Here is a 13,905-nt window from a genome sequence, read left to right on the forward strand (position 1 = left end):
AAATAATTTCAGGTGAATATATAAAAGATGTCAAATCAAATAAAAATAGTTACAGACTCAATTGGTGTTTAATTTCAACTGTGTATGTTTAATGGATGCAGTTCCAACTGAACAGCAGAACTCACAGTTGTAAAAGCTACATTACGAGTAACAGAAGTGTTCTGGCCAGTGTCTTCCTCTCTTTTCTTCCTGCACAGTTTTTTACAGCATAAAAGATTCAACAGATGCTTTCGCATCTTCTGTGAGAGCATACATAGCAGAGGGTTCATACAGCAGTGAGAATAGGCAAGCATTTCACAAATATGGTAGGCAACTGCTAACTGTTCCTGTGCCTTACAACCTATCGGTTTATAAAGAGATTTAATTAAAAGCACAATATGGTATGGCCCCCAGCAAAAGAAAAAGGCTGCAACAATACACAACAGCACAACTACAGTTCTGTTCTTCTTTCTGTTTAAAGCTTGTAAAACTTTCATTAGGATGGCAGAATAGCAGAAAATAATGATGGCATATGGGAGGAAGAATAGCAGTGATACTTGGAGATAACGTCCAAGCTTGTCATCAAATTCAGGCCCGCAATAGGTAACATTTTCCCAGTCTACTACTTTTACTATCATAGCATCGCTCAGGGATGCCGAGATGCTGATGACCCAGGCAGCTATACAGACACCAACTCCACACCTCTTCCTTTTAACTTGGTTGCTCGGCCAGTTGTGCAGCACCACGAGAATGAAACGATCCACTGTCATGGCAGTCAGTAGAATGACACTGCTGTACAGTCCAACAAAGAATGCAGCAGTCAGAAATTTGCAGGCAAAGTCCCCAAAGACCCAGTGGTGTAAATGATCAACGGCCCAGAATGGAAGTGTGATGGTGAAGATCAAATCAGAGCAGACCAGGTTCAGGATGAAAATATTTGTGATACTTTTCAGTTTCTCGTAGATGAAGAGAACACATAAGAGGAGGCTGTTGCCTATGACGCTGATGATGAAGATCAAGATGAAGAAAGGGCCAGTAAAAGTTGGAAAGTCAGTCTCACAAAGAAATGCAACATCACTCAGTCCATGGTCACTCATTGTGAAGTTGTTTGTCATTGTCTGTTTTCTAGAAAAAACATAAACACAAAACTAGATTTATAAAATGTATGTACATTACCTCTTCTTTTTCCAATAAAATGACACAAACTGTTGAGTTTTAGTTTTCACCTTATGTAAGCAACAGGGATAGAGAAATCACTTACCCAAATCATCAGCTGTCATGCCTTGTGGTCAGTTGCATTGTGCTGGAAAAGTTGTGAAGTTCTTGTGTTAACTTACAGTTCCTCTTTTTATTCACAGTAATTCAGAGTTGCAGTTTTTTCTCTTTTGCAAAACACATGAATATTGCTGATGATATTAAAATGTGATTATGAGGACAGTACCCAAAACTTGTTGGAAAGCAGTTATTTTCAGCTGAAAACTGGAAAGATACAGCAAACCTTCAAAAAACTGACAATGATAACCTAAAATATACTTCTAATAATATGTACAGCATATTCAGTAGGTCAATGTATTTTAAAATTGCTACAACAGAATAACAATAAAAGGTCCCAATCATATGAACTGCAAAACCTGAAAATAACTTGATGAAACACAGCATACACGTCACTGTTATTAAACTAAAACTTCACGCTCTTTATCCTAAGTTACACTTTCCGGTAATTGTTACCCTCCCATATAAAAATGAAAAAAATAAATAAATAACCACCCCTTAGAAGGGATAGTATGCATGTGAATCTTAAGCTTTGGCTCTCTTCCAGAGGCCTGATAGTTTGAGGGTGTTGAGCAGTATCTTAGGTGTTCCTATGTCTGCAATCTTCTGGACAAACATCTCTGATGTTGTGCTGAAATCTGCTGGAGCCAGTCTTCCAATTTCAGATTTATAGCTTCTAATGCTTCCTTTACCACTGGGACCACTTTGGACTTTACCTTCCACATCCCGCTGTTGCTACAGTCCCTTGTACATCTCTATTTTCTCATGCTCCTTCTTTCTGATGTTGTTGTCCACTGGGATTGCCACATCTATCACAACCTCAGTCTTCGCTTCCTTGTCAGCCACCACTGTGGTGGTTGCTTGGCCAGCTGCTGCTTGTCTGTCTGAAACTGGAAGTCCCACAGGACATTAGCCCTGTTGTTCTCAACCACCTTTGTTGGTGTCTCCCATTGGGACTTAGGGACTTCAAGTCCATATGCAACTCAGATGTTCCTGTACATTATCCCAGCTACTTGATTGTACCTCTCAGCGTAAGCTGTCCCAATTTGCATTTTACATCCTGCTGCAGCATTGATAATAAAGACCAGTTTATTAAATCCAGTATCCAAAATGCTGGTGCATGCTCATTTTTACATTTATTAAATCAATTTGATTATTGGTAGTATCAATACCACTGCTGGTATCAATGCTAGCATGATAGGATCGATACTTTGTTTTGCTCCTTTACCTTTAGTGCGTTGCTCCCAGTCATCAGAAAGTTGACGTGTCTGTGCAAACACCACTCCTCTCATCCTGCCTAACTTTGCGCCACCCCTTCTTCCCTGCTCCACTATGTTTAGTTGTCTTGTGGTCAGGTGACTCAATCGCACAGAGCTGTAGTGAGTGAGAAAGCGCAGCATTGTGTAGAAGTACTTCACAACTGCAAATAAAAACACTGCGAACACAAATCCTGTACTGTGACAAACTAGTATAAATAAAAAGAGCTTTCACACAGAATGAGCAGCAAAAGAAACGAAGACAGGAGGAAGTAAATCCCTCAGACAGACCCAGACCACCAGCATACAGAAAAAGTCTAAAGACATTCCAGGTCTCCCAAAAACACAAGGATAGTTATAAGGCGTGGTCTTGTGTTCATTCATTATCATGAAAAGTAAAAATCACAGTGATTTTTTTTTAGTGGTTTTTAAAATGTGTTAATCTTGTAGATAATGACGCACCACTCTCCCCTTCATAAGCTGCTTTTATAAGTTAAAAGTATTAGTATACTGGCCCCGTATTTACTTGGTATCACATCAAAACTTGCACAAATATCACACACCACTAGCAGAAAGTCTAAAACAGGCTACGCAGCTTTCAATGAGCAGACTGCCTGCAGGTGTATGACAGAAAGCCCAGAAACGCAGCTTCACAGAAGGGCAGAAATCAGTTGGGATCCACCCACCAAACCACCTGCAACGAAACACAGAGAAAGGTACAAAGACCTGCTGGCTCGACCCTGTTTTAATTAATCTTTGATTTTCATGCAGCTGTTTCTTTTATTTAACTATTAAATCATATTTAATAATGATAAATGTTAGAAATACAGAAATAAACAACTTGCAGTTATATGTAATAATATATTAACTCTAACATGATTATGAAAACTCAAGATGTTGTATTAGTGGTTAAACTGGTTAAATTAAGGACATTCATCAACCAGTTTTTTTTTGTTTTTGTTTTTGTTTTTTTGGTTATTTGTTTTTTGGTTATTTGTTTTTCATACATGCTAATCTGATGGCTGAGTCTGCACCTGCTGAACTTGCCTGCTTTGTTGAACTGAACATGCAAGGTGTTAACACGCTGGATCAATCGTTGAGCCTTTTCTATTATCATGCTAAGTCACACTTCACTCTAACTGATCTGCACCAGGAAATTTGTCCAACATGATTAGAAAGAGAAAATTGATCTTTCAAGTCGACAGGTCAAAGTGAAATTTGCTTACTTACTTCCTAGTTGCTCGCTTGTTGAAAAAGAAAGTATGCTGTTAAGAAAATATTAAAAGGTATCTCTTTCATATTAAATAAACTTCCACAAGATACAAACGTTAGTTTTATTTTTTTAAATCAAATGCATTGAGAATACTTTACATGAAATAAAATGTGAAAATAATCATGATATCAAATGGATAAAAAATAGCTTTGAAAGTGATTTTTTTGACAACAGAAAATGTAACACATGTAATCATAGAGACCGATCTACAATATCACTTCTACAATGTACAGTATAATCAACAGATCATTTTGGAGTAGTAGAAGTATAAAATAGAAGATTCTGATCAGAAAGTATATAAACACAGATAAAAACATTAAGAAAAGGTATTGAAACACAACACATTACACAATGTCAAAATGAAATTGTCACTTCTGTTTCTCTTTATATGATGGACACCTTTGCAGTAACTGGTAGAATCCCAGTCTAACCACAGAACACCCTGAATTTTCTGTGCATGAAGCAGCAGATGTAGCATTTGTCTTTCTATAAAGCTTGACTAATTGAGCTGTTTTTTATTTATTTGCCATTTTGTACCACTCTCTACCAAAGAGGTAAACTATGAGAATGTTGGCTTTCTTTGTCTTACCTGGCTCAACAAAACTGAAAACCCATGTGGGACATAACGAATATTACAAAGGTGGTTATCAACTTTCACTGGTTGGGTATTCAGCATGTTACCATGGTGATTTAGCCAGGTAAAAACAAAGTCACTTTCGTAACAGAAAACTCAGGTCACTAAGCCATTAATCTTGCTGTGTGGTACACCCCTTTGGCATCAACAAAGTCAGACTCTATCATTAATAGAAACTGATGGACATTATGAACAATGCTGGGCATCCTCTGCACACGGCCATAAACAACCAGAAGAGTCTGTTCAGTGACAGGTTGCTTCTCCCCAAGACAAGAACTAACAGACTTAAAAACTCCTTTGTCCCACACGCCATCAAACTGTTTAACTCCTCTCTGGAGGGGAGAGGGAGGGGAAACAGGAGGACAAAGGAGGGGGGAACAACTAAGCTGTAGTGCCTCTTCACCTCACTGTACAATACCTTGTGCAATACTTTTTGTAAATAGTCAACAGTGCAATAGACTCAATACTTGAAATGTGCAATTCACTTGTATTTTATTTTTTATTCCTATTTATTCTATTTATCCCCTTTGTATATTTTATTTATATTTGTCTCTGTATTTATATATGTGTGTGTGTGTGTGTGTGTGTGTGTGTGTGTGTGTGTGTGTGTGTGTGTGTGTGTGTGTGTATATATATATATATATATATAACAATTCTGTAACTGTAACTTCGGTCGTTGCTGTGCTTTTTGGAAGTCGAATTTCCCAGAGGAACCCACCCGAGGGATTAATAAAGTTCTATCTTATCTTATCTTATCTTAATAGGTGCTGCCCATTTTTTGATCTTGTTACTGTTGCTTGTACTATATTAAGTTCAGCTAATTTATCTAATCAAACCCTCAAGCATCTAGCTGTCTCATCCTAATGCATGCATGCTACAGTAAATTCAAATTTCTTCCGCATTTTGGAGAGGGATTAATGCCATTGGACTGTCAGTTTTAGTTTCATCTCTGCACAGTGATAATGTATTGCACGGCATGGGAAGATACCTCCTAAACCTTTGTATTCCTATTAAATGCACCAAAGGGATAAAGCAGCAGTAGATGTCAATGATGGGATGAATGATCAACCAAGCATAGTGCAATGCATATATCAGTTCATGTGTGTACTCATAAAAATCCAATAGTAGCAAGGACTGTATAAACATGTGGATGCTAGAAGGAGCCAAGCATAGAAAAGTACTGACAGTTATGCCTAAAATCAATTTTGAAGGCTGTTGTTGGCTGTTTATCCTGCCCTGCTTCGCCATTATCCACATGTGAACATAACAGAATGAAGTGATAAGGACAGGAATGAGAAAGAAAAGAAAAATCTGTGTGTAGATTTCAGTGAGTTTCATGGTTAGTGACTCCACCAAATTTACACACACTTTAATGTCAGCAAATTCGATGACTCTACAACTCACAGCCAGTTTAATGCTTGCAGCAGCACACACCAGCCACATCACAATGCTACCTATGAGAACACCATATTTTGTTAAGGCCTGTGCAGACAAGCACCAAGGCTGAACCACAGTAACATAAGAATGCAAAGACATGGCAGTGAGGATCACCACGGCGGTGAATAGTCCCAGAAAATAAATCCCTACACTTACTCCGCAGGCCCACTCTCCAAAGACCCACCCATGGAGTGCATTACAGGCTGCAAAAGGCAATGTCACAGTGAGGCAGAGGTTAGAAACTGTGAGCTGAAGAAGTAAAATATCCGATGTGATCTTCCAAGCTTGTTCCGTCCAGAGGACCCACAGCAGGAAGCTGTTTGCAGGAAGGCTGATGCAGAAGACGAGACTGTTGACAGCAGCAGGATAGTAAAGTTCTGATATCTTAATGTCATACTCGGTCTCACTGCTGTGAGTCTCATTAAAGTGTATGTAATCATAACTGTCACTGTCCAAGGCCATGATTTACTTGTTTAGGTCTTGGGAGGAAAGTACTGTTGAGGAAATGAAAAAAAAATCTTATACTGTGAAGATGATTTATTTATTTATATATAGTAACATAATTAATGCATTTTGGTACAAATATGTTAGTCAAGATAAAAACTAATACAGTTTAGAACCAATGATTATAAAGTTGAACAGCATAATATTCATGCCTTCAACAGCATTCAGGAAAAATTAAATGTAGAAATGTAAAAAGAATGATATAACATCATAAATCTATGAATGGCAAATAAAGCATGTCCACAGGGGTTATTGTGAACCAGTGAAGAAAATGGTCAAAACATATAATGTTGCTTGCATAACAGCACTGCAGTTTTATTTAATATTCCCTGGTTAATTCATATCGCAGTTATATCAAATTCCACTCCATATTCCTACATTTCCTTACATTTCCTGTATTTCTGTCACAACATTTATTTTTGTTAATAATAAATAAATAATACTTTATTATTGTTATTATAATAAATAATAAATACTAATATTTTATTATTACATGAATCATTTCTCATGAGTGTTATCACCTAATTCAAAAGAGAAAAACAGCCAAGAAGAGCCTACCTTGTGCATGCACTCTGTGTTTCCCTCACTGATTGTGTTAATACACTTACACTTCGTACTAATATGACCACAGAAATTTGCTTTCATTGCATTTTTTCCATCTAGCCTATAATGACATGTGCAGAGAGAAGAGAGAAGTGAAAACAGCTTCACTGGATTTCAGTAACATTGTATTTTGTTTTTTTACAAAAACAGCATTGCTTGTAAAAGTGCAGTAGAAAACAGATTCCTACACACGTACATTTTGCTTTTACTTGGCACATTAAAATTAAAAATGCATGTAATTTCTACTTAATTTCAGGAGAACATAAAAAAGATGTCAAATTAAATAAGAATATTTACAGATGTTTAACTTCACAAGTGGCTGTTTAACTGATTGTTGTGCAGTTCCAAGTTTATAGCAGAACTCCCAGCTATGAAAACTGCTTTCTGACTAACAGAACTGAGAGATGTGTCTCTCTCCCTGTTCTTCCTGAACAAAAGATTCAACAGATGCTTTCGCATCTTCTGTGAGAGCATATATAGCAGAGGGTTCATACAGCAGTGAGAATAGGCAAGCATTTCACAAATATGGTAGGCAACTTCTAACTGTTCCTGTGCCTTACAACCTATCGGTTTATAAAGAGATTTAATTAAAAGCACAATATGGTATGGCCCCCAGCAAAAGAAAAAGGCTGCAACAATACACAACAGCACAGCTACAGCCCTGTGCTTCTTTCTGTTTAAAGCTTGTAAAACTGTCTTGAGGATGGCAGAATAGCAGAAAATAATGATGGCATATGGGAGGAAAAATAGCAGTGATACTTGGAGATAATGTCCAAGCTTGTCATCAAATTCAGGCTCGCAATAGGTAACATTTTCCCAGTCTACTACTTTTACTATCATAGCATCACTCAGGGATGCCGAGATGCTGATGACCCAGGCAGCTATACAGGCACCAACTCCAGACTTCTGCCTTATAGCATGGTTGCTCAGCCGGTTGTGCAGCACCACGGTAATGAAGCGATCCACTGTCATGGCAGTCAGCAGAATGACACTGCTGTACAGCCCAACAAAGTATGCAGCAGTCATGAATTTGCAGGCAAAGTCCCCAAAGACCCAGTGGTGTAAATGATCAACGGCCCAGAATGGAAGTGTGATGGTGAAGATCAAATCAGAGCAGACCAGGTTCAGGATGAAAATATTTGTCATTGTGTTCAGTTTCTCGTAGATGAAAAGAACACATAAGAGGAGACCATTGCCTATGACACTGAGGATGAAGATCAGGATGAAAAGGGGGCCGGTGATGTTTGGAAAGTCAGTCTCACAAAGAAATTCAACATGATCACTCAGTCTATAGTCACTCATTGTGAAGTTGTTTTCCTTTGTCAGTTTTCTAAAAAACAAAAAACAAAAAACTAGATTTTTAAAATGTAATTAAAGACGTTAACTGAGCAGTTCTCTATTAAATAACAGAAATTCTTTATTTTAGTTTTAATCTTTGTACATTATGTTAGCAAGTGGGAGCAGCCAGTTGAAGTCCAACTTAGGAGAAATAATACAGCAACTTACCTCAACAATCAGCTGTCAACTCTGGTGTTGAATTGCGCTCTGGTCAGATAGCTCTGATGGTCTTGACTAAAGTAACAGTTCCTCTTTTTGTTTCACATTAAGTCAGAGAGGCCGTCTTAACAAAAAAAAAAAAAAAAACATGCCCAAAAACCATGGGCAACTTGTTTTTCTGCATTGAAAATCCAACTTAAACAAAATTAAAAGTACATTTTAATATTTTCTCATAGTTTTATTAAAAATGTAACAGACTACAAGCATGCAGCACTAGCCAAAATGAACACAAAAATAACTGCATGTATTATTTTGTTTATTATTTTGTAAAGCAAAAGAATAATGCTGATGGTATTAGAATATGAAAATAAGCACAATACCCAATACTCTGTTGGGAAGAAGTCATGTTCTGCTGAAAACTGGAAAGATTTTTTTTTTTTTTATTATTATTATCATGGATAATCAAAGTGACATATATGTATATATATATCTGTAATACCATGTACAGCATAATCAGCAGATCTAAACACAAATGAAATTGCTACAGCAACAAAAGGTTCTTTGATCATAGAAGAGTTTGGTCAGAAACTATAACCACAGATAAGTACATGAAGCAAACTTGATTAAACATAACATATTACAACATATTACAAAATATTACAACATATTGCACACCATCGATGTTAAACAGAAGTTTCCCACTTTTCTATTCTTCTTGTTTCAGTTGCACCTTTCCAGTAAATTACACGACTGCACTCTGACCCCAGAACAACTTGAAGTCTTTATGATCCAATCATCTGAATGAGGCTGTTTGAGTTACGATCATAGGTTTGGCAGGATGAACAGCTCTATAATATTTTACTCAGACTTTGCATTAAAAAGTCAGTTTCTGTTATTAGTAACTGCCAGTCATTTCAATTTGTGCTTCTTTTTTTTTTATACCATTATCTGTAAACTCCAGAAACATAAGTCTTAATCCCAGATATCTCAAAAAGTTTCTGAGACAATCAAACCAGCTCTTCTGGTTTGAAATCATATAGACCACACTCCATTATGATGTTTATGATGACAATAAACCTCTTGAATATGTGTGCATACTTTGATCACTGATGGCTAAAGACATGAGGAAACCAAATGCAGTTTCACAAAGAAGTAGCAGGTTATGTTGCTCAGTCTATTTTTGGCATTTTATTTTTTATTTAATGTTATTTAGTGAATGTTAATATAAACATATTTGACTGAATAATAAATGGCAAGCAATAATCTGATGAAAATAAGCCGTTATGCTGCATTGATATAGGTTACTGATCAGTAATTTTAAAGAAGAGTCAGAAAATGGTTGTAAAAAGCACCAACATTGGGGGAAATCATTTTGGAAAAACATATTGGCAGTTCATTCCCAAGTGAACCCAGATTCAAAAGAACAATGAAATCCGTTTGAGACATTTTGAGAATCAACTATGTTAATGAACAAGATGTATTAGTTCTGTTTTTTTACAATATCAAGGTGCCTGTGACAACTCTTCACCACTTGTTATCGATATTATTGTTTGCCGGTTTTGTCTGTTGCGAAAGCTGTTATTGTTTTTTTTGCGGCCCAAGCTCTTTAGCATTTTCTTCAAATGGGTTTTGAATTTAACCCCCACAAACACATAAAACACGGGGTTAAGGCAGCATTGTGAAAAGGCAAAAAGTCGAGTAATCTCAAGCGCATAATCCAGATTTTTGCTGTATTGACAATCTTCCCCTAATGAGTCACTTTCTCTGGGCCAGTAGGAAAAGGACTGCAGAAATATCACTAAATTGTAAGGTACCCATCCAACAAGGAAAACAACCATGAGAATAAAAATTAGTTTCAAAGTTTTGTTTCGTCTTCTTTGCACAGGATGAAGCAACCTGCACATGATATGAGTGTAGCAAAACATGAATACCACTGAGGTAATTAGAAAGAGGATGTTTTGCTGGTAGATTCCCCACAAGCTCCAATAAGAATCTGCATATACACAGTACTTTGACTCTGCAACTTTGGTGGAAGCAAAAGCTAGACTGGAAACCAGGATGCTAACGACCCAAATGATCGCAGATGCTACAATACTGTAATACCCTGTGGTGGAAACAATGTCAGACAGAGGATTTATAACAGCTATATAGCGGTGAGCAGTCATCAGGATGAGGAGGATACCGCTGCTGTAGAATCCAAGGCAGAAGATAAAGTTCACTATTTTGCATGCATGCTCCCCTAAGGTCCATCCGTGCATGTTGTAGTAGGCCCAGAAGGGCAGAGAAGCTGTGAAGAAGAGATCTGATACAGCCAGATTCAGGATGAAGGTGTTGGTGAGGGATTTCAAATTCTCAAACTTGACCAGCACCACGAGGACCAGGATGTTGCCAAAGATGCTGAGAATCACCACAATGGAGAAAAAGACTGGAGTGAAGATCGCTCCAAATTGGATGACACCTGTTTTGTTGCAGAGTTCATCGTAGTCATAATCATAGGGGTACGAGGTTGAGTCAAGGCTGGTGCTGATAGTATCTACGTTATCCATTGTATCCACTTTCTTCCAGCATAAAGGGAAATTTAAAAAAGACTGTTAGACAGGTATATCAAGTAGGTCAAATTTCACAGTCTTACTTAAGGACTTATAATATTATAAACCTTTGTTAGACAAGGCTATCTAACAAATATTAGCTAATGGTCAGTGACTCTGTATTTGGATGCATATCTCACTTTTCTCACTTACTCTCTATTATAATATTTAACCAAGAATACATTTTAAAAGTTATTTATATTTATGGACTTAAAAATGTATTTATGTAGTATATTCTATGCACTGATTTGTGTTTTTTGACAGGATTTTATCAACGAAAACATCAAAGAAGAAATGCAGCAAACCTAGAAGCTAGCAAATAAAAACTAATCAAGGACTGTTTGTGACTGAGCCACTTTTGTGTATATTTAATCATTGCAGTGGGTACAAACTGGCTTGGAGAAACATTGCAGGTTGAGAAGGTACAGCACATTGTGAATTGCCTGACCAAACAGTCTGGTAGAGAACCTTAGAGAAGATGAAGGGCTCAAAGCTTTAAACATAAACCAAAACTTACTTTACCTTTTCACCCTGACTTTTAACTGATTATGCACTATGGAGAGCGATTAGAAAGCAAAAGAAAATAATATAGTATGTGTAGATTATATTATTTAAGTTTATTTTCTATATTTTAGCTCATACTTTTAGCTGTTTTGCTATTTCTTATTTTTACTAAGTATATTTTTCAGTTTTCTTATCAGATTATTAGGCATACACACAAAAGGTGATTTTGTTTAAAGTTTGATTGACTAATTGGTAATTAGAGATGCACTAATCGACCAGTCAGGAAGAGGAGCCATCTGATTGCCAGAGTTCTCTGCCCTGAGCAGTAAGTCAGCCTCCCATATGTCTGACTGTGAACTTCATTCCAAGTGTCATTCAATTGTGCACAGATACTCACAGGTGCATACTAATGTGTCGTTACCATGGAAGCTCTTCACTGTGAGTGAAGACACAAAGTTGAATTTTGTTTGTTTATGCCATCAAGTACAGGTTTTAGAAATAAAACTGGAACATGAAAAATTGGTACTGAGAGACACTTACAAAAAATTGGAAATTGGAATTGACTAAGAAAATCAATGCATCTTTAATGTTGATCAATATGTAAATGTTGGAATATTGCAAGTAATCAGGATTGGTGGCCTGTTCTTTAAAGCATCTGTAATTTCATGTTTTATGAAAGCCTTGTGATACAAGGCTTATGTTAACACAAGAAGTATCATGTAGAAAATGAAATAAATCATATCAGAATCGGGGTGTAAAGTTAGTAAATCTAAGTAAATATTACCTTACCACACAGAATAAAGATAAGCTACTCCAAGAAGTTTTGTAATTTGAGAAAAAGGAAATTGTTTTGTGTTGCTAGTATAATTTGCTTGAGAACTTTTTTGCAAAAATCCATTCTAAGTAATAAGTAGGATTTTTTTTGAAAACATTCTAATTAAAACGTAGAGTTCTAGATTTATTTATGTCAATGCAACTCAGTTTGTTCAGTGAATATAAGATAGCATTAATGGTCATAAAAGGGGGGAAAGCCACAAAAAGGCTACATACATTCATTGTGTGCAGTGCACAAAGTGCTGTTGTGTGTCATTGTTTTCAATTTTCTCCATAGTTTCCTTAATCAGTGTCCAGGTTTTCACTAAATCAAATGCACAAATTAATCAAAATGTGTGCACAAATCTGCAATAGCAGTCACGCCTGAAAAATGTTCCCACTCTGTAAACATTGATTGAACCTGTACACACTCTAAACTTTAACGTCACTTTCAGCAAAGGTCAACCTTAGACTTTGACTGAAATGAAAGAAAATCAAAACTATACTGTACCTGCACAAAGGGGGTCTGCACACCAGGGTCCTCAGCAAGGTTGTTAGCGAAAGGTTGGTGAGAGTGGTTTTGAATATCACAAAGGTGAACAGAAACTACGCATTTTTTTCAGTTCATCCAATAAGCAGTGATTGTGGGACTTGTGTTTCACATGTGATGAAAACATGTTCCCTGTAACTGAAAACACTTAGTGGTGTGTACAGGTTTCATTTGTAAATCTGTGTTCTACCTGTAACTGTTTATTGAGAAACTTTCATTACTGCAGATAAACCAAAGACAATGAAAAGAGCCGATAGGGAAGAGATATCAAATCAGTTTTCCAATGCATCAAAGGTAGTCCTTTTACAATAAATAGACATTCAGGAAGTGCTGTTGCCTTAGCCGGATGATTCTAAATTGCCCATGTAAGAATAGTGAGAATGAGAATGTGAATGTTTGTCTGTCTGTCTGTTAGCCCTGCGTGAGACTGGCGACCTGTCCAGGGTGTAGCCTCCCTGTCCTCCTACTGTAGCTGGGACGGGCTCCAGCCTCCTCGCGACCATGATAATCAGATAATCGGAAGATAATGGATGGATGGATGGAAAGAAGTATGTGTCTAATTTATTAATATGTAACCCTTAGTAAACACAAATTACATTTGATGTCACTTCATGGCTGTTATTTAACCTACTTACCCAGATGCTGAGTGTTAAGAAAAGTCTGAGCAATAACTAGAACAGAAAAGTCAATAATGTGAATAAATGCACACTGATTTTGTGCGTGCTTGTTTGAGGGCATATGTCTGTGGTCACTTTGGTATTTTTATCCTTATGAGACTGCTAAACTAACAACAAGAGCTTTTTTTTCTAAATAAATTCAGATTCAGACCTCTTTGTGTACCCCAGATATTTAATGTCAGTCAGTTGTTTTGTAATTCTTTTATTTAGCTTGTTTTTATTTATTTATTTTATTTTATTTTATTTACGTGAAATGGTCCCTTTATTTAAGCAGCCAACAAGTTCTTACGTTTTTGAATTCTAACAACTGGTTTTAAA

The 13,905-nt window shown here is 36.7% G+C and overlaps 4 protein-coding genes across 9 annotated transcripts; all 4 read right to left on the minus strand.

Moving 5' to 3' along the window:
• Nucleotides 1–35: 35 nt before the first annotated feature.
• Nucleotides 36–3,136, minus strand: LOC309694418 (chemokine XC receptor 1-like). 6 transcript variants are annotated; one of them, XM_082514501.1, is made up of 4 exons: nt 2,480–3,136; nt 1,421–1,458; nt 1,241–1,282; nt 36–1,104 (listed from the first exon to the last, which is right to left on the minus strand). In XM_082514501.1, exon 4 carries the CDS (start codon nt 1,092–1,094, stop codon nt 75–77), a length of 1,020 nt encoding a protein of 339 aa, XP_082370627.1. In that variant the 5' UTR covers nt 1,095–1,104; nt 1,241–1,282; nt 1,421–1,458; nt 2,480–3,136; the 3' UTR covers nt 36–74. The 6 variants fall into 6 exon arrangements, with proteins under 6 accessions (XP_082370627.1, XP_082370626.1, XP_082370625.1 ...); XM_082514500.1 differs by lacking the exon at nt 1,421–1,458; XM_082514499.1 differs by having other exon boundaries at nt 1,241–1,458.
• A 1,835-nt stretch (nt 3,137–4,971) lies between these two features.
• Nucleotides 4,972–6,994, minus strand: LOC309693127 (chemokine XC receptor 1-like). The gene is made up of 2 exons (XM_082512114.1): nt 6,914–6,994; nt 4,972–6,345 (listed from the first exon to the last, which is right to left on the minus strand). The coding sequence occupies exon 2, from the start codon at nt 6,311–6,313 to the stop codon at nt 5,300–5,302; it is 1,014 nt and encodes a 337-aa protein (XP_082368240.1). The 5' UTR covers nt 6,314–6,345; nt 6,914–6,994; the 3' UTR covers nt 4,972–5,299.
• Nucleotides 6,646–8,529, minus strand: LOC309693128 (chemokine XC receptor 1-like). The gene is made up of 2 exons (XM_082512115.1): nt 8,465–8,529; nt 6,646–8,288 (listed from the first exon to the last, which is right to left on the minus strand). Exon 2 carries the CDS (start codon nt 8,258–8,260, stop codon nt 7,268–7,270), a length of 993 nt encoding a protein of 330 aa, XP_082368241.1. The 5' UTR covers nt 8,261–8,288; nt 8,465–8,529; the 3' UTR covers nt 6,646–7,267.
• A 167-nt stretch (nt 8,530–8,696) lies between these two features.
• LOC309694480 (chemokine XC receptor 1-like) lies at nt 8,697–12,922 on the minus strand. The gene is made up of 2 exons (XM_082514588.1): nt 12,872–12,922; nt 8,697–11,013 (listed from the first exon to the last, which is right to left on the minus strand). The coding sequence occupies exon 2, from the start codon at nt 10,999–11,001 to the stop codon at nt 9,958–9,960; it is 1,044 nt and encodes a 347-aa protein (XP_082370714.1). The 5' UTR covers nt 11,002–11,013; nt 12,872–12,922; the 3' UTR covers nt 8,697–9,957.
• Between the last annotated feature and the right edge of the window lie 983 nt (nt 12,923–13,905).

The sequence above is a fragment of the Aulonocara stuartgranti genome (assembly GCF_965226115.1).
Source record: "Aulonocara stuartgranti genome assembly, chromosome: 18".
Classification (NCBI taxonomy): Eukaryota; Metazoa; Chordata; class Actinopteri; order Cichliformes; family Cichlidae; genus Aulonocara; species Aulonocara stuartgranti.

What these genes read in the sequence shown, in the direction of transcription:
- LOC309694418 (XM_082514500.1), bottom strand. Translation starts at nt 1,094, where the DNA reads ATGACAAACAACTTCACAATGAGTGACCATGGACTGAGTGATGTTGCA.
- LOC309693127 (XM_082512114.1), bottom strand. Translation starts at nt 6,313, where the DNA reads ATGGCCTTGGACAGTGACAGTTATGATTACATACACTTTAATGAGACT.
- LOC309693128 (XM_082512115.1), bottom strand. Translation starts at nt 8,260, where the DNA reads ATGAGTGACTATAGACTGAGTGATCATGTTGAATTTCTTTGTGAGACT.
- LOC309694480 (XM_082514588.1), bottom strand. Translation starts at nt 11,001, where the DNA reads ATGGATAACGTAGATACTATCAGCACCAGCCTTGACTCAACCTCGTAC.